Below are 20391 nucleotides of genomic sequence, written 5' to 3'. Positions count from 1 at the left end.
CTGTTGAGTTAAAGCATCCACAGTCAGTAAACCTGTAGCATGTATGCAATGGTTTGCTGTTAACATACACGTCTCTGTGCAAGAAACTGCCCTTTAAAGAGAATAGGTGCCACATATTTGGGGTCTTATACTGAAAGTATAATAAAAAATGATAGTGAAAGTACAGTAGTTTCAGATCAGGACTTTAAGGAGGGGAAATTGTATCAATATTAACTGAGTAGCCTGTCATCTGTGTTTCTGGTTCATTCGAATTATATCGATTTAAGATGTGTGTCCATTGGTAAAGTGATGTATAAAGAAGCACATGTGCAGTTGGCAAATGACTGTATGGATTACTGGAAGTGTTCAGTGAGAACTTGGCTGTGCATGTACATCTAAAACAAGCTGCATGATTTGTTCTTGTGAGTTTTAGTTCAGTTGCAGTAGGTAAGAGGGTAATGAATGCTCTTATCTCAATTATGGGCTGAGGAAATCACGCATCGATTTGACCTTTGATCAGCAGTGATTATCCTGGTTATCGTACACCCTATACATAATTAGGTAGTTGGCTGTATCCAGCCTCTCTGATCTCCTAAATGAGCATGCGTTCTAAATCCTTGTGATTCACTGTCATTAGTGCAGCTTGTGAAGATCTAACTAGGCACTGACTGTCCTTGTTATGGGTGATTATCACTTTGTTAGAACAGGTGATCTGCCTTTGATTTTCACCCTTCTCTGAGTCCCGGGGAATTGAAGTAGAAGCTGGAAATATGTTACAGATTAGTTTTGAGATGTGTAAATAGGGCCCAAGGATTCATTCTCCACCAGCTTAGAAGACTTTGTGGTTCCTTGAGGCGTGAAGGCAGCATGCTGACTATGCTGTTAACAGTACTTCTTAAATATTTGAAAACAGGGCAATCCTCAAAGGCAGGTGGTATTAGGAGGCTGCAAGAGCATGCCGCAGCCCATATAAATAGTAACATAGTCTATTGTGTACCTAATTGCACGTTGGGAATGAAGTCCTGCTTCCTGTTGTCATTGCACCGATCTGGCTGCTGGGAAAATAACCAAGCAGTGCACACAGAGTCTGCGGCAATAGACAGTTCAGCTCCCTGTACTCCCTCATTTTGATCCTTTGCAGCCTGCTGCAAGGCATGCAGGGTGGTGGTGACACAATACAGGTGCGAGGAGTAGCTCTTTGTGAATGCAGTTCATGACAACCACTAGGCATGGTCCTATGCACCGAGCAGTCGTAAATCTCAATCCTCCCGCCAGCCTGCTACTTTATGGAAGGGCCCACGGGATGCAAAGAGGGGGCACTGTGTGAGTGGAATGGACATGTCTGATTAGATGCAGACCTAGGCACAATCCCCATCATTCTAATGTGGCTTTAGCTCCACTGCCCTCATTGGCCTTCCTACTTGGTGGTAGTGCAGCAGTGCTCTCTGTAATGTAGGATTGGGTCCCTCCCCGTCCTGCCCAATACTTGGATGCAGAACTGTATGTTGATACATCAGCACTGGGGATGGACAGGTGAGTGCTCTTTACCTAATTTCAAACCTACTTGAACACCCTGAAGAACAGACCTCACACCTTCCTGAGGTTCTCGCTCTGTGTGGCTGTATCAAAAGGCCAGCTTCTGTCTGCCAGTGATAACTGCATGGGTTCCTGGCCCAAGCGGGACACTCCCTTTCCTCCTGACCTCAGAGACAGGCATGAATTGCCAGGTTGGGTCGGATCTGTGGTCCATCTAAGCCAGTATCCAGCCTCTGACTTCAGCCAATACTGGACATTGGCTCCAGATGACGCAGAAAGATGGTTCCCTCAGTTTGGCACCCCTCTGCTTGCCCTAAGGAGTGGGAGAATATTACATTACCCACTGGCTCAGCCCCTTCCCTTGCCCACTGAGAAGGGGGGATAGTGAAGATTGCTGTGCCTCCCATTAGGATGGAGGTGATGAGAACCCAGTGTCCCCGACCCTTCACTAACTTTGGATGTTTTCTTGATCTGGACGACTCTTGCATTCTTTACATTTACAAAATATCTTCAGGGGATTTTCATTCTACAGCAAGCAGTCTATGTAAATTCATTTGCATTGGATAAATTACTGGCTCCATAAAACCTGTTTGGCAAAACCAAGTAATTTTGTGTTCTGGGTCAGTCAGGGATGGATTAAACCATCTAGTCTACTTCTCACACCCTGCCAATGAATAGAATCTCATCTATGCAATGGCCGATAGCAAAGTGACAATTTGTGTCCTTGTTCAGCTACTTCAGTGATGAGAGGGGCTTTAGTCAATTTTAGTATTTGAAGAATTGTAAGATGGGTATTGAATGTTGATACACATATGTACTGTACAAATCCAAACTTCATAGCTTAAATCTTGAGAACAGATTCATAATTCTATTGGGAGGAAGGAGGGTCCGGTGGTTAGGGTGCATGCATGGAGCTTAGGAGACCCAAGTTCGATTCCCTGCTCTACCACAGACTTTGTGTAGGACCTTGGGCAAGTCTGTCTGTCTACCTCAATGACAGTGGTGTAAAATGGGGTAATAGCACTGCCTGACTTAACAAGGTTGCGGTAACCAAACGCAGTGACACAACCCCTCACTGCACCCAGCAAGGTGACAGGGGTGTTGTGAGGATCTCCATGTTAAAGATTGCGATTGCTCAGATACTATGGGAGTGAGGGCTGTAGTAGGAAGAGAGCCTGAGACATAAGCCCTTGTATCAGAGGCCTGAACTAAAGTGGTCAAAACTTTGCTGATATAAAGCAAAGTCAGGTTGTGAGCAAGAAGCAGGCCCTGCTCACAGAATTTGGCAAGCATAGGGCTGATATTGCAAAAACACATATTCCTAAGAAATGCGAGGCACGGAGCACTCACGCAAGCACATTCCAGAAGGGTGGTACCAGAACACGCTGACAGACACATTCCCCAAAGAAAACAGGAACATGCTGACCCATCTTAAGGAGAAGGTCAGGATGACAGCGTGATGAATAGAGATGTTTTGATCGAACCTACAGGTACAAGGCAATGGGTGGCACCCTGATATGTCAAGGATGATACGCCTCTTGTTTGTATTGGTTATAATGATGCATCTCAGAGAGAGTGTCTTTGTCCAGCCGAGGGGGCAGTGGAAAGTCCCTTCACTGACTGAGCTGTGTCCACTGTCACAGACGTACATGTGCTAGTGTAACTGTAGACATTGATCCGAGGAGCTAGGACCATGGTTTGCTGACCAAGCGCCTTCGCACCTTAATGGATTTTGTGGTCAATTGGCGGTTCACTCGAGATCCGCTGTGCCAGCTATCTGTGCAGAGCTGGGACAGCACACAGGGAGAACACACACAGCCGAACATCTGACGACAAGGGCCAAATTAGTATCTTAGATTTTGGGGAAGGATAGTTCCATAAAAGAAATGCACCTTCTAACTACTCTGTGAGTGGCATCCGTTCCATTGACCACTGCCTTACTTTGTGACTGATCTGTACGTACAGCTGTAGTTATGGGCAGGACTTCTTGTATCCCCATTGATGGCAAGTTATGGCTAATCCCTGGCTCCATGACCATGTCTGTTCTGACTGTCCAGTCCAGCATGGCTTTTCTGTTAACTTCTCTGTTGGACATAATCTGAACCAGCGGAACATTAGCCGCTCTCAGTTGGAGATTGTTTACGCCACGCATCAGCCAACGCGCTAGTGAATAAGGCTCAGACATCTGGAGGTGCTGAGCACCTGAAGTTGTAGGTTCACAACACCTGTGAAAATCAAACCACCTGGGCCAGGTCACCTGCACCTGAGGCCAGATTTGAAGGATGCTCAGCACCCAGCCATTCCCATTGTGACCCCCCTCACCCCCAAGTGTGCTATGTCGACTCGAAAATCAGGCCCGGTGTGTCACTAGGAAATCCAGTACTAAACTGTATCAACCCCTTTGCCTGAATTTCTCTCACACCGCGATTCTGTGACAAGCACCACAAATAATGATGCTCTCCCGTAACTCGGTACTGCATTTTACCCAATTATTGTTGCAGTATTTTCTGTAGGGATTGCAGCATCCCATGGATACGTGAAGATAAAGAGTATGTCATAATCTGGCTTTTCGATTGCACCATGCCACATACTGTAGGTAGTGGCATGCCAGATTTGAATAGCAGTGTGCTTTTTGGTGTCAATGTGGGGACAGGCCACTAAATACTGCTACTTCCTCTGACCTCTTGTATGCAATAATTTCATTCTGCTTACCCTCGCACGTGGAGATGTGAAACTGTTTGTTTTTAAAACAAAGAAGGTAAAACCTGCAGAGCTTGGATCTAGGACTGAACTTCCCCAGAACTTGAGGCAGTTTCGATCTAGGCTTTTGGTTTGTGCCCCATCTGTATTATAGCTTCTTTTTAATTGATATCCGTAATTTTATATAGAATTATCATTGTCCGACTTACCCATAGTGATAAATGAACATTGCCCATTCTGCTGCAGAGCCGGCTTGTAGTGAACTCAAATATAATAACTCCATTGATTGATAGCGAGGCATCTTGGAAGAGAAGTCCTGGATTGGTTAAACAGATTGCAATGTGCAATATGTAATTCTGCTTGCAGGGAAGTTATCTTTTGAAAAAAAATTACTTCCCTTTAGGATGGTTCTGCTATTGATGAGTGTCCACCATTCATTGATTTGTGACCCACAACTCTTCAACAGATGACCCCAAATCAGTGTTATGGCTCTGTGCAGCAGGTTTTGCATTTGGCTTTCTGAGTCAACTAAAAGATGCATAAAATCACATGTAGTCAGAGCTTCTAGCTGATTAGTCATCCTGTGGCGAATTCTGCATATTTCACTAAGGTCGGCTTAAGTTGAACTCATGAAATTTCATTCTTGATATGCTTAATGCACACAGAGACATATGTATAGCAAGTGTTCAGGGCTGAGTTGTTCCAACTGGGTCAGCCACATCTCATTTCTGGGGTCACTAAGCAAGTGTGTAGGACTAAATGTGTATATCTCGGCTAACTTACTTTAGAGAAGATGGTAGGAAGGCTTGTGGTGGAAGAGCAGGTAGCACACTCTTCTCAAACCTATCGTCAATTCCATTTTTCCTGGATCTGCATGTATGGTTCCAAGATCCAAACTGGGCATTTTGTACTTAGAATATTTTACAGCTGCTATTTATTTTATTACATAAATGCACCATAAGATTAATGAGACATCTCGTTCGCATCCAAAAAATCAATTTATGCAACTCCAGCAATCTACAATGTCTGTAAAGTGCAGCAGTGACTATTAGTGCTTTCCCTATTGCCATCCAATAATGCGAATGATCTAATGGTTGTGCCTGTTCGTAGTGGTAGCGAATGCTCCAAAAAGGAGTAACGAGGGGTGGAAAAGTAATGGAAGACTAATGAATATGGTAATAAGAAAACTCAACTTGTCACTACTAAATATGGCCATCTATTTACTTCTCTTCTTACAATTCTGGCACACATTCATAGAGCTACATTTGGATCCCATTAAATCTATTGAAGTTACAACCAGTTCAGTGTGGATATACAGGTGCAACAGAGCAAAACTTGACCAAAGTCCTGCCAAGATAGCAGAATGCTGATGTGAAGTATTGATTGAATCCGAGTTGTTTCTGTGGAGCAGTTATTCTGTTTTCATGCCACTGTAAGCACACTGTGGAAGACAACTATGTGAAAAATGCTCTTTCTGTATTGGCCTCTTCTAAGTCCTTACTGGGTCTGCTCAGTGAGATAAGAGGTTATTTTTGTGTAGCTGATCATATTGCCTCTAATAAATATGCCAAAATAATGTATCTGGACCCTGATTTCACAAAGCATTTAAATGTGCTTATTTTGAGCACAAGTGGCCACATGGAAATCAGTGGCACTACTCATGTGCTTAAAGTTAAGCCTCTGTTTAAGTATTTAGCTGAATATGGACCTTAGTGTTCAAGTTGGAAATCTCTGAAGAGGCACATTATAGATTGGTTTAGATAGAGCTGCTGTTGAAATAAACCAAGGCCAGCAGATAGGACAAAAGAATCTGCTAAACCTCTCAAACTTAATGGGGTTCTGCTGCTCAGGCATGTTAGGCAACCTGATTAGGGAACTATAGTCAACAGGACGGCTGCTCACATGCATACATGCTTTGCTGAATCAGGGCATACATACCATGCATTATTTGGTTCGACTGATCTGATCCTGGAGAATCTGGCATTAAGCCTGGAATACTGGTTAGAATGTTTCCTTCCTGTCACCAAATTCTGAATTTTTTAAAATTAGTTAATACTGACCTTAGCATCTGAGCTGGGGCAGGGGGAGGGGGAATTTCCACATACGATCCATAAAATTTTCAGAAGGTAGAAAATCCCACAGCCCCGCCCCACGCCTGGCGTTAAAGGGCTATTGACAGAGGGAGGTCAGCAGCTGTCCAAATGGCAGTTAATTAGCTCTTTGCTTATAGAAGTTGCTAGAACCAAGCAGGAACAGCCAGGCAGAGATTTCCTTCATTTACAATAATTATTTTGACTTCCAGAAGGGCCTCATGCAACAAAGTACTCTGCTGTCTGTAGGATCCAAATCTAGGCACTGAGCTGTGAGTCTCAGTCTCTAGAGCTGTGAGCTGGGAATAATGTTGGAAAGAATTCAACAAAAGGGTGAACTTGAAGTTACGGTGCTGGATTGGGAACTGGGGGGATATGGGTTCGATTCCTGGCTCTGCCACGCCTGCCCCACGTGACTGTGGCCAAGTTGTTTAGGGCCTTCAGAGTTCACTTTTCACCTGGTCTAACTAGGACAGACTCCTGTGTGGACATTTTGGTTTGAGTGTGCTTTATTTCAGTGGAGCTTAAACTTGTTCAATTTAAACTAAACCCAAGTAAGGCTGGCTTAAACTGAAATGAGTGTTCACACTGCCTTTTGCACCATCTTAAATCCAGTTTAAAGTCACACCTTTATTTAAACTGGTGCAACTCTGCATGCAGGCAAGCCCTCAGTTGCCCCATGCCTCAGTTCTCCATCTATAAAATGGGGATAATAATCCTTCCTCCTGCCCGCTCTTTGCCTGTTTTAGATTGTGAGCTGTTCAGGGCAGGACAGGTACTGCCTTTTTCTGTGTGTTTGTAGCAGCAGGGGGGCCTGGCTCTTGATGGTTTCCTCTAGGTGCTACTTTAATACAAATAATAAATATGCCACAACTCAAGTTAACATTAAGCACCAAGGAACTGTGTCTAACAACCAACATAGGGAACTCGTGGTTGGGAGAATTTAAAAGGCGCATGCACAAAATCAAATACCCAAAGTGTGGTCAACCCAGGGTTTCCTTTCCCGGTGTGGATTGTGTTCAAACACATTCTCTTCTTTACTTAGGCTTATGGTAGATGAAATTCCTTCACTGGTCATCTGTTACCTTGGCACTGCAAAAGCTAAATAGAATATGAAAGCAATTTAATTTTCAGTTAGAAATTGACTTTTTCTTGATGATATTCATAGCTGTAGAAAGAGGAAAAAGATCAATAAACCAGTGCTATTTTGCAGCCGGGGGGAGGGGGGGGGAGGGAATGAGAACATTAAGGTGCTATTAAGCAACACTGCACATGTGATGGGATTGGAAAAAAGGGGGCCTCCCCCCTCCCAACTGCGTGGTTTAAAGAAAACCAAACCCACAGCTCTAATAAGGAAATTTCCAATGATGCCTTTACACTGCCCCCTGGAGTAATTAACAATGCATGAGATGAATGCTGTTAGTCTCCAGAAATGTCAGGCAACATCACTCACTTTGAAGGCAGTTCAACCAATCTCCTGCATAAGTGTGGAGCAGAAACGACTTTTGTTTTGTAGTAATTGAACAAATGGGCTTTTGGAAATTGCCGCGAGAGGTAATGTGCTACAAATTGAAAATTAATAAAAAAGTTCTCTGACAAAATTATCTTTTTAAAAAAAATACAAAACCAAACCAGTATGTGGCACTTGGCCCCCGCAAAATGCAACCTGAAAAGTGAAGATGCAGCACACCAGGTACATCTTCCTCTGGTGTATCAGGATGGATATTTGTCGGCTGAATTTTTTCTTTTTTTAATGGCTTTTCTTGGTTCCTAACCTCTATTTCCTGGAATAATTTCATTGTCCCTCACTGATGTTAATAAAAGCTTCCAGTTTAGTATCATCTACAATTGTAATCCATGTGCTGTTTATTACTAAGCTGGAGGAGGGGTAAAGAGTGAGACCCTTGAAGGTACATTGGCATCTAGGTTGTGATTTTAGGCACTGCTGCAATTCCCCAGAGCCCCTGCTCAACAGCCATCAAAGCCTGTAAGCGCCTAACCTCACTTGGTACCTAAGGTGTTTGTGTGTAGGGCAGAGGGACGGTGGGGGAGGGTTTGCTCTGAGCATGCACACTGCAACCTCCATCTAGGCACCCAGGTATCTGTCTCCTGCCTGAGCATGTGCAGTACTGCCTCCTGGTAGGTGTTCGGGCCATATTAATACCTTAGATTTGGGGGGTGGGGAAGGGATAGTTCCATAAAAGAAATGCACCTTCTAACTACTCTGTGAGCAGCATCGGTTCCATTGACCGCTGCCACCTATGCCCTGGAGCCATTACAAACCAGGGAAGAGAGGTGTTTGGCTCCCTAAGTCACAGGGGCCTGATCCAGAGGCTGCCTGCCAGATTGGGTCCTGCAGGTGAGTTCAAACTATACAGCTAGGAGGTGGGGGGACAAGAAGGCAGAGCCTTATAACCTGTAACCTAGTGGTTAGGGTACTCACTTGGGTTTAGAGACCCCCTTGCCCTGGTTCAAGTCCCTCCTCCTGAGGAGAAGGGGCTTGAACAGGGATCTGACACCTCTCAGGTAAGTGCCCTAAGCACTGGGTCTCCTTCAATCTCTCCTATTGAAGCTGTTCCACTTTAATTAAACAATTGATTAACTATTAATTGGGCCAAAGAAGGAGTTAGGATGACTCTGTAACTAGGGGCCTCCTGTATCCTGGGTGAGTACCCTGGCACTAGGCTGAAGGTTACAAGGGAGTTTCTTCCATCCCCTCATTTTGTTTCAGGCCCTATGCACAACTTAAGCAGCCAAATGGCTTCTACCCCCACCCGGTCATGAATCATAGCAGAGATCGCCATCTCCCTGCAGTCTTGTCTTAGGTGCCTGTCTCTGGGAAAGGGGTGGGTCTTAGCGCACACCCCTCGTGTCAGCATCTCCCATTAGCAAGCTTAGGTGGCTCCCCACCTAGCGTGCTGGCTTTGTGGGTCCTGTTCTTAGGCAGCTCTCGTGCTCTCCCCATTCATGGTGTAAGGGGTGTAACTCAGCTTTGTGGGGTGCAGGGGTGTTCCTCTGACTTTTCTAGGCACCTAGAAGATAGGCCTTGCAACGCTGCACATAATAGCACCTAAGTCCTGTCATGGATCCCACCAATGTGCTTGATAGAAGCAGACCTACCAGCGTTTCCCCTGGCGCTTTGCTGGTCTCGCCTCCCGCTTGCTCAGTACACTATCTTTGTGGTGTTCCTTTGGCCAGTTTTCAATCTATTTCTCAGTACTTCCATCCAAGTCAAACCAAACGAATCTGTCAAGCTTTGGAAAGACCGTCTCAGGCCTGATGATGTAATGGGCCGCTGACAGAACTTGTTGCAGCTTGAGCACTTGATTGATTTATTTTTAAATAAGATAACTTATCAATTTACCCACGTTTGATTGAGTTTCCTTGAGAGCTGTGAACTCTGAATTGTCACTAGTCACCTAACCAGGGACTGTGTTTACCCATTTCAGCAGAACTCTCCACTGAACTCATTTTCACTCCATTACCAGTGTGGTAGGTTCTAGGATGCTGCCTAACAGTACAGGGCTCCTGCTGACATGGTCAAATTTCAGGAGCTAGAACCCTGAGTAAATGGAGCTATTTTTGCTGATTTCAGGTCAGGTGCTCCAATCCCAAGGAATGAAAGGGTTCGTTGGAGCCTAATGTTTCGTTCTTGTTTGTTAAAGACAAAGGCTAGGAAATACTAGACACCATGTATGTTGCTGTGTTTGGAGCAGGGTGGGCAAGCTGCTTATAGCTTCCTCTTCCCATCTCGCAAAGGGGGAAATGCAGTTTTGTTTCTCATTTTCTTAAATAAGCAATGACATACTTTTTTTGCAAAGCAAGGGAACTTTCCGATAGCAGCAAAATAAACCAAACCAGATAGCCACACTGCATTTCCTTTGCTCATTCACCTTGTTCATCATGACATTCCAAAACTAATTACCGCCATTCACAATATTCCTTAGCTAACCACATTCGCACCTTGTGAGTTGTCATCTAGACCCGGTTATATTTATGTCTACATTTTCTAAGTGTTCCCGCACCTACATTTTATCAACAGCTGTATCTAATGGGCCTTCATTACTTCTTAATGGTCTGTATTTCTCTGCTTTATTGTCATTTTGAAGAGAGATTTTTAAAATCCAGTTTGGTAACTTGGCCATTTTAGAACCATCATTACTTTGATTTCCCTCTTACATGTTGAATTGGTCTGTTTTCTAAGTTGTAGTTCCTTCTCCCACTGATGTACACCTCTACCTCGATATAATGCTACCCAATATAACATGAATTCAGATATAACGCGGTAAAGCAGTGCTCCGGGGAGGGCAGGGCTGCGCACTCCGGTGGATGAAAGCAAGTTTGATATAACGCAGTTTCACCTATAACACGGTAAGATTTTTTGGCTCCCAAGGACAGCGTTATATCGGGGTAGCGGTGTAGTTGTACAAACTCTTCTAATTCTTCTCAGTGCCTTTTGTTGGCAGTAACTCATTCTGCTTTTCATAATGTCCTTATCTTTTCTCTTCAAGACTTAATTAGTCACCTATATTTTGTTTAGCTTGCTCTCCCTTATTTAGATTCTTTCTTATCCTCAAATTCTGGAGAAGTCACGCAGGGATCTCAGCCTACCAACCTTCTGCTTCATAATGTTCCTGTTGCTCTTGTAATCATCATTGGACTCATCAGTGTGCACATGACATCTTAAGGAATCATCTCTCTGGATTTTAGTTTTTCCCTCACTAGCTTATATTATTCATTAAGAACATAAGAATGGCCACACTGGCTCAGACCAATGGCCATTTAGCCCAGTATCCTGTCTTCCAACAGTGGCCAGTGCCAGGTGCTTCAGAGAAATGAACAGAACAGGGCAACTATCGAGTGATCCATTCTCTGTCATCTAGTCCCAACTTCTGACAGAGGTTTAGGGACACCCAGAGCATGGGGTTGCATCCCAGACCACCTTGGCTAATAGCCATTGATGGACCTGTCATCCATGAATTTATCTAGTTCTTTTTTTAATCCAGATATATTCATTGAATCCAGTTATACTTCAGTATTTATATTTAGCATTATTTCCAGTTAATCTTTCATTTCGCACACGCCTCACATTTGAATAAACCCAATTTTGAAATGCTCTTTTATTACTGCCATATTCCGCTTTTGATGATATTCCGAAAGTAAAGGCAACAGTTGATTGCTTAGACATGGTGCTAGTTACACAATAGGTGGCAGATCCTGGAGCTGCTCTACAAACAGATTTTTGTATCCATTTAACTCTATTTAGACATGACTATAGTTAAATCAGTGCAACCCCATTAGTGTGGATTCAGTTATACTGGTAGAAAGGTGTTTATAGCTTGTTTCAGTGTACCAATTGGGATTTGGTGAACATTAGGGGTTGGATCAGTTTTAACCTCTGTATCTAAACTGATAGAGCTGTACAAAAAACAGTGTGCCGTTGCCTTGAGGCCAAAATAAGTCTGCTGTAAGCTTCCTATTGACGTCTCTGGGCCAGAATCAGTGGAACTATGCCATGAGCTGTGGTGTTCAAGTTGTGTCAGCTGTAGATGGATCAGAAAATGGTCTGACAGTTAAAATGGCTTGATCTGTGCTGATTTGGTGTTCGGAGGGTGTGCAAAATGAATGTAATTTAAATGCTTTTTCTTTCAGCAGGTATCAGTAGAGTGAAAATTCTCGTCTAAACGAAGTTTATGGTCAAGCCTATTCTTTAACTTGGGTTAAAGGTGCAAAACTGCTTCTACAATAGGTGCTAAGTGGTGGTGCAAATTCGGGCCTAAGTGGGCCAGATTGTATAACTATATTTCAACAACAACAAAATCCCACTTTCTTTCCTAGTCCAGGTCTAAGAGCACCCTTCTAACTCCAAGTGTAAATTATATTGTGGTTTGTGTCGCCACTGAACCTGGCCAGTATCCTGGAGGTGGGGGGAGGGCTTAGTAGTTCTGTTCAGAAAATTCCCAGTTTGGAAGAGGTAGCAATTTGTGTGCATTTTGCGTTGGAAAGAAAATGTGGATGTAGTGGGTTATTGCCTGGAATTATTTCAGATGTTCTTAGGAGTGGCCAACAGTATGAATATACTTGCCAGGATGAAGGTATTTGTATCTAATTCAACCTATATTATTGCAATAGGCAAAAGACCATGTGGTAGAGGTGTGCCTCATGGTTTCACAGGTATGGAGCAAGGGTGCCCAGCTGTTACAAGATAGAATATTATGTAGGTTATTTATTTGGTTATTTTAATTCCATAATTTCCATTTTGCTAACTAATCTCTTTTCATTTGAAATGTCTTTGCAGATAAGCAAGCAGCAGCTCCAGATAGTCAAGGATCGATTCCAAGCATTTCTCAATGGAGAAACACAGATTGTGGCTGATGAAGCTTTTATTAATGCAGTCCAAAGTTATTTCGAGGTAAGGCGTGATGGTGAGGCAATTGTGTATTTCATGCCCAACAAATGAGCACAGCGGACAATGGTTTCTTATGAACAAGTGTTGCATGGCCTCTTCTGCATTCATAGTCCCATCCAAATCTCTTTGGATGGGCTCTGACAGCCAACAAATAAACTCAGTGCTGTTTAACCCAATTCTCCCAAAATATTTTAAAGAAAATTAAATTACGGTTCAACAGTTAAATCATCTGTGCTAAGTTTAGTGCCGTGCTAAATGTATCTTAATACTTCATGTTCTTACTTTTGGGTTAAATTCTGTCCAAATGGATACCTCCACATTGCTGTTGAGGTCAGCTGGGCCAAATTCTCCCATACATTCCGCCCGGTGGCATGTGTAGAGAAATATCAGGGATGAAGGTAGCCCATGGGGGTGACATGGAATGCAGAAAAGAGAGAATTTGGCTCTTTGAGGGTACTGTCATAATGTATGTGGTGACCCAACAAGAATAGCAAAGGCCTTGAAAAGCTTTACATATTGCAATAGAGGGCATCATTAAAGTCTCTGCGCTTGTCATTAGCAAGTAATCTGTGTCACCTCTGTACTAGAGACAGCACCCCAAATGCTTCAGTAAAATTAGTCAAAAAGTAAAATTATAAATATTTTGATGGCCACTAATTACACTTAAACCTGGTAAGTTGGGGCTAGCACAGACACTTGGCTAATATTAACGTTACCTTTTAATTGCATGGTACTATGTTTACTTATTAACAAATATAGTTAATGACAAATAGTACTTAATAATGCACTTACAATGCTGTCTGCAATTCAGAAAATGTTTTGTTGGGAGCATTTTAAGGCCGTAAAATCACATCTGTCCTTCCACTCCCTGCTAATATTCTTTGTTTCTCTGATGAAAACTAGCCCACTCCCTCCCCCAAGCCAAACTTGTCACAAATAATTGTCAACAACTTAATTTTCTGATTTTGGCTAAGATATTGAAATTGGATTCAGGATTGTTAGCAAGCATTTTTGGCAAACAAAGCTGTAAAATGATAATCTAACATGATTTTGATAAAGGTATTTAAAATGCCACCAAGACTCTGGCAAAAAAGGAAAAACCGGTATATTTTGAACCCTGCGCAAAACGTAAGGTTGAAAAAAAAATGCTCAAAGCTGATCAATGGCAATGCAGTACTGCTTTCATGGTTGGCTCACCCCCGACCTGCTGGTCCAACAGCTGCAGTAGAGGAGGAAATAGGTGGAAAGCCGTGGGACCCCAAAATCCATCTCTTGGGGTGCAGAGTGGCAGCAGCAGCAAATCTTCAGGTCAGGTCATGCCATCGGGCACCGCAGCCGGCACCACGGTGAAGTGCAGCATCTCAGGGATGTGGGACCTGTGGGGCCTTGGGGTGGACCGCAGCTGCGTGAGACACACTCCCCAGCCCAGCCAGCTTTGCGTATTCTAGCCCGTGTGGTCGGAACGGAAGCACTCGGACTGGCTGCCGAGGAAGTGAGTCACTTCCTTGGCACGCAGCCAGCCAGCCCGAGCACCTGCACCCCACCCAGCTCTGCCAGGGGAGGGCTGAGGGGGTGTCGGCCACTCCACAGGGGGGCTGTGCTCAGCGCTGGGGGGGGAAGGACTCCACTTTGCGGGGGGGGAGGAGAAGAAGAATGTGCATTACGCTGGGGCAGCAAAAGGATACCGCCAGAGCCGGTGCCACCCGACCCCCTCGCCTCACGGCGGCGGGGAGAGAGTCACACAGGTGAGTTCCCCCGCCCCTTCCCAGAGACCACAGAAGTACTCTCCCTCAGAGTGCACCACTGTGCCGGCTGATTTGGCACTACGACCTGACCGCTCTTACCTGCTTGCTGTCCCGTCCCGGCGGTGGTGCCCCCAATTTAGTGGTGCCTGGCTGCGTATGCCTAAGGACGGCCCTGCGCATTGTGTCCGGTGCCTGGCAGACTACATTTCCCATACACCAATCTGCTGATATCTCGCCAACTGAGATACATAGTGCACATTGGAAGTGCATTTTGGGAGATGTGGTTTGGGAGCCTGATGCCTCCATTCTCCTCTAGGAGCCAGGCTCCCTGGCCTGACTGTCTCCCATAACGCACATAGATCCATGCAACTCTCTTGATTCACCACACAGCTCAATCAGAGCGCAATCATAGAATCATAGAATATCAGAGTTGGAAGGGACCTCAGGAGGTCATCTAGTCCAACCCCCTGCTCAAAGCAGGACCAATTCCCAGCTAAATCATCCCAGCCAGGGCTTTGTCAATCCCATAAGCCCATTGCCTTATGGGAAATGTAGTCCTCCAGGGAGCCCAGCCTATAGGAGAAATTAGGGCCAGAACTGCAGCTGTGCCACTGTAGTGCAGATGCTTCCTACGTCAAGGGAAGGGTTTTTTCCATCGATGTAGTTAATCCACCCTCCAAGAGGTAGCAGCTAAGTCATGGAGGAACTCTTCCGTTGACCAAGCTCATCTACAATGGGGGTTAGGTCAACCTAACTACATCGTACGGGGCATAAAATTTTTCACAGCCTTACCACTGCAGCCAGGCTGATCTAATTTTCAGATGTAGAGCAGGTCTCAGAAATTTAATAAGAGACAGAGCCGTGGAACTGGCTTCAGTTTGGCAGCCTGTAGGTGTGGTGACTGGGCCTGAATCTCGCACTGATTTTCCATCAAGCAAATCCATCATCTCCTGCTGCTCCCATCAGGCCTGATTCTCCTTTTGCCTAAAGGAGTGTACTTTACATGCTGAGGGGACATGAGGTGTGGGGGTAGCAGGGATACTCACTAAATCTGTCTTCTCATATAGCCTACAAAATGTTCACTTATTTGTTTTCCCCAGCCACACCCTCCTTCCTGCTTCCTCTGAGCGAAAGTTACTTCTTATACACACTAATGGCCTTTTACTGAAAATCAATGGCAAGATTCCCATAGAATTCAATGGCATCTATAGGAATAGACCCTCGGGGAATATCAGAACAATGCAGGTTACACTGCTTTATCAGTTACACTTAAAGTGTAAAGTGGGCTGATCAGAAGATGGATGTAACTTGCATCCTTCTTCCTTTTTTCCTTTTCAGAAACCATCCCTGCTTTTCCAGGAAAATATGTAAGATTCTATAATGGGGATTGCTGTGTTTTTATATTTCTCTGAGCGCTTGAAATTGCCTTGATGGATGCAAGATTCCACAGATACTTCCGAAGGCAGTTAGTTTGATCTTACATGGGTTTAATAGTTCAGTTGTTTCTATTTTGCCCGGTGGCCTCAAAATGATCTAGTGGCACAATTATTGATTAGGAGTCCAATTAATGTAATAGTAAACAGTATGATGTGGCTGGCCTGGTTGATCCAAAGTGTTTTCCTTGCAATGAGCTTTCTAATTGGTTACTGTGTTGCATTTCAGAACACTTTTATATACAGTCCTTAAGAAACCAAAAAACTACTCAATGGGATTGACATCGGTTATTTTGAGTAGATTACAAAAATGACTTGGATTTAATCTGATAGATACAATTTTTGACTCTTCTGTTGTATTAAATGGAGAGTTGAAAATTGCCTTATAACTGAGCAACCATATTTCATATAGTAACTTTAATAAGGCATCCCTTCCGCAAATGTGTATTGGATAATGGGGTGTTTTTTTTCCAGTTTTCTAACAATGGAAAGCAGTTGGAAGGCAATAAAAGAATTAATGTGAAACTGGGGATGACTTCACCCAATAATACTCAAACATTTAATGCATATCATTTGCACAATTCCAAGGCCATAAATCATAATTAGGAAACATACTTCTCTAATTATGTTCCTTTTTAAAGAAAAGTAATATTTTGGCAATTAACTAGATTTGGTAATGAATAGTCTTCATTGTACTAATTACTTTGTAGGACTAATCACCATTAAATCTCTAGTTGTTGACATGTTGTCATTTAGCACCGTGAATGTCTTTATAACCTCGCTTTGTACATTTCAGTCTAGCAATAAACCAAGGCACAATTCCGTATGATTCTAGCTTCACATATTCACATCCACATACAGAATTTATATGAATGGTTGTGTCAAAATACATAATGATGCAAAGCTGGGAGTTTGCATCATCCAACCTCCATACCCGTGTTTAAATCTGAGGGCTGTTAATTCAAGGGTGTAGGCAGATCAAATATATCAGGGTAAACACACGGAGAGAGACCCTCTGTAACCCGCGAAGACTCGAGAGGTCAAAATCAGCATCCTGAGTTGCTGCTGGAAATGAATTGCAAGCAAGTGCAGATGCCCCAATGTACAGTGACTGTCGTGCTCTGAGAAATATCACTGTCACTGGGCGGTCACAGTCCGCTCTTGCTGGAGTTGGGGTGATTATTCAGGTGAATTTTGGATTATTGACAAGAATTTCACGTTTTCACCCTGAATGGTCTCTGGGTACTGTTACAGGAGTTTTCTGTCTCTATATATGTAAATAATTAGATTAGCTGGAACATACAGCTCTGCTCATAGCTTTTGGAGGACCACTGAAACGTCTTGTGCACTGCAAATAGCTTTCTTTGTGCAGCTCTTAACGCAGACTTTCATACCCTTCCTCCGAAGGGAGGAAGGACTTGTCAGAAAGGGGATTGATTTATCTGAGCAGTGTAATTTATTTTTGTCAGCCTTCCTGCCAATCATCTTTCTCTCTCCAAGCTATTCACCGTAAAAGGTGAAGATCTGGTTTATAAATTGTGGGAGTGGAGAAAAATTCAATGGTAAAACCTTGAAGAGAATTTAAACTCTCACGCATGATAGCAAAGGGCAGCAACTGCCGTTGTGCAGAGAAAGACATAATTCATCCCTGGTTTAGCTTTGCTGAATTGGTCTAATGGTCCCAGCTCTGTCTCTTTTCTCTAGGCAGGTAGGAAGCGGAGAGTAATTTTCATCCCTCATCCAAAAGGGTATTGCCAGGGGATTGCCAGTTTATCACTGCTTCATTGAACACGTGCTCTTGGAGAGAATGTTTCCAAGATGGCAGTGGGATTTAAGACACGCTTAACTGATTTACTTGGATGGGACTGACTGTGAGAGGAAAAAACAGACTATTTAAACCCAGCTGGGGGGAAAATGAAGGGGGCAAGATGCTGTGAAGTTATTTGCAGTTTCTCTCCACTTCTTTGTTGAAATCTTGTTCTGACCAGCTCCACCATACAGTAGATTTTGCTTATTAGCAGCCCCTTGTTTGCCAGCAAAAAGTTGCCATTATCCTGCAGTTGCTAATAAGGAGAAGGCAGGTTTGTGAGGCTGCAGCTGGGGGAAGAAGCCCTGCGATATGCCTCTCCTGGCTGCAGCCCTGCAAACCTGCCTGCTGGCAGGGCAGCATCGGGGTGGGGACTGCAGTCCGGATGCTTGAGCTTTCTGCAGAGAGCGGGGGCCAATGGAGCTGGATGATACCTCTCCCTGCACTCTCTGGGGTCAAGGCTCAGCACGTCCCAGCACTTCCCTGGCTGCAGCCCCGGAGAGCACAGGAGAAATACCACGCAGCTCTGGAATCCGGACTGCATCATCCCCCGTCCTTGCTACTGCCCGTTCCACAGCTTCCTCCCCTGCCTGCAACTCCTGTGTCCTTGCGTGCAGGCAGGTTTGTGGGGCCGCAGCCCTAGAAGGAAGCACTGGGACGAGCCGAGCACTAGCTGCAGGCAGGTTTGCAGGGCTGCAGCCAAGGAAGGCACCTCCAACACTTCCTTCCCTGGCTGCATCCGCGCAAATATGCCTGCAGCTGGGGCTTTTCTTCCAAAACAACTTTTCAGTAAGTGGCATGCAGTTGCCAATATCTGAACCCCTTTCCCATTAAAGTCAATGGGACAGGATTGGTTCCCGGCAAAATGTTGCTATTAACTGGAAATTGTTAATATTGAGGTGGCTATTAAGTGGAATCTACTGTACTTGTGCCCTATATAAAAATGTATTTTTTAGCTTCTAATAATTTAACTTCCAACAAACACTTGAACAAAACTTACAGAACTGAAACCCCTTTGTTCCTTTGCAGATAGGCACCCACATGGGTTCCGCCCCCCCCCCAAAAATCTTATCACTGGTACCCTTTCAGATAGGGCTAATGCAATGATTCCCAGATCTCTTGGGTTATTGCCGCATACCAGTCTGCCAGGCAAGCACCTCTCCGACGCCCAAGGTAGATGCAGTTCAATGTCAAACTGACTTGAAACAAAATGTTTCAACATCTCCAAGCTGCAGTTTTTCAGAATTTTGTTATGCAAAAAATTTCGATACTTCAGCTTTTGTTTTCATCCCGAATTAGGGTGAAAACAAAGGTTGAAATAGAAAAATTGCCTGTGAGGTACAAATTCCAATTTTTTTACTCCGCTTTACTCATGGTTTGGTCCAGATTTGCAGAAGGCTAATTTCATGGCAAGTAGGAGCTGTGAAGCATTGACTGGGAGTGAGGAAACTAGTTCAGGGATATCCAGCACACAAGTCAGTCCTTTAAATGCAGGATGTGTTTATCAAATAGCTAATTGAACAACACAGAACTCACTGATAGTAAAGAATTTATGAAGGCTACATTCAAAACTTATGAACCATGTAAGAAAGAATTCTAATCGAATGATACATGTCACTTTCAATTCATTGTCAGATCTGCTTGCTATATTTTTGTTAACAGGGCCTTGGAGAGTACAGCAGAAAATAAGATTCAAACCTTTGAATGTCGTTTCCACACCATAATGTGGCTTGGTAAGCCTCGGATTGGAATAGAATGGAATTTGACAGAAGTGTACAAAATGCATTCTTAATATTCAGGTTGCATTGGAACTGGATCCTAAAATAAACTGGATGGCTGGGATAGTCTTTGTTTGAAAGTTGACAGGCACCTTCTTAATATACAAAACTAGCCTGTGTTTCATGATGTCTGAAAAAGACATCTAGACCCACATCTTCAGAGGTATTGAGCCACAATCCTTTGAGGATCGGGATCATAGTAGAATCATAGACTATCCGGGTTGGAAGGGACCTCAGGAGGTCATCTAGTCCAACTGCCTGCTCAAAGCAGGACCAACCCCAACTAAATCATCCCAGCCAGGGCTTTGTCAAGCCTGACCTTAAAAATCTAAAAGGAAGGAGATTCCACCACCTTCCTAGATAATCCATTCCAGTGCTTCATCACCTTCCTGGTGAAAAAGTTTTTCCTAATATCCAACCTAAATCTCACCCTCTGTAACTTGAGACCATTACTCCTTGTTCTGTCATCTAGTACCACTGAGAACAGTCTAGCTCCATCCTCTTTGGAACCCCCTTTCAGGTAGTTGAAAGCACCTATCAAATCCCCCCTCATTCTTCTCTTCTGCAGACTAAACAATCCCAGTTCCTTCAGCCTCTCCTTATAAGTCATGTGCTCCAGCCACTAATCATTTTTGTTGCCCTCCGCTGGACTCCTTCCAATTTTTCCACATCCTTCTGGTAGTGTGGGGCCCAAAACTGAACACAGTACTCCAGATGAGGCCTCACCGATGTCAAATAGAGGGGAATGATCACATCCCTCGATCTGCTGGCAGTGTCCCTACTTATACAGCCCAAAATGCCGTTAGCCTTCTTGGCAACAAGGGCACACTGTCGACTCCTATCCAGTTTCTCGTCCACTGTAACCCCTTGGTCCTTTTCTGCAGCACTGCTGCCTAGCCATTCAGTCCCTAGTC

At 44.1% G+C, this 20391-nt stretch overlaps 1 protein-coding gene across 27 annotated transcripts in view; it reads left to right on the top strand.

The window, feature by feature from the left end:
• CADPS (calcium dependent secretion activator) overlaps window positions 1-20391 on the top strand; it is a 364439-nt gene that overhangs the window by 59539 nt on the left and 284509 nt on the right. For all 27 annotated transcript variants that reach the window (XM_034776664.1, XM_034776659.1, XM_034776658.1 and 24 more), the window contains exon 2: window positions 12604-12717. In XM_034776664.1, the coding sequence (XP_034632555.1) occupies window positions 12604-12717 (114 nt within the window). The remainder of the gene's footprint in view (window positions 1-12603; window positions 12718-20391) is intronic.

The sequence above is a fragment of the Trachemys scripta genome, chromosome 7 (genome assembly GCF_013100865.1).
Source record: "Trachemys scripta elegans isolate TJP31775 chromosome 7, CAS_Tse_1.0, whole genome shotgun sequence".
Lineage (NCBI taxonomy): Eukaryota > Metazoa > Chordata > Testudines > Emydidae > Trachemys > Trachemys scripta.
This window is presented reverse-complemented; position numbering and strand designations above follow the sequence as displayed.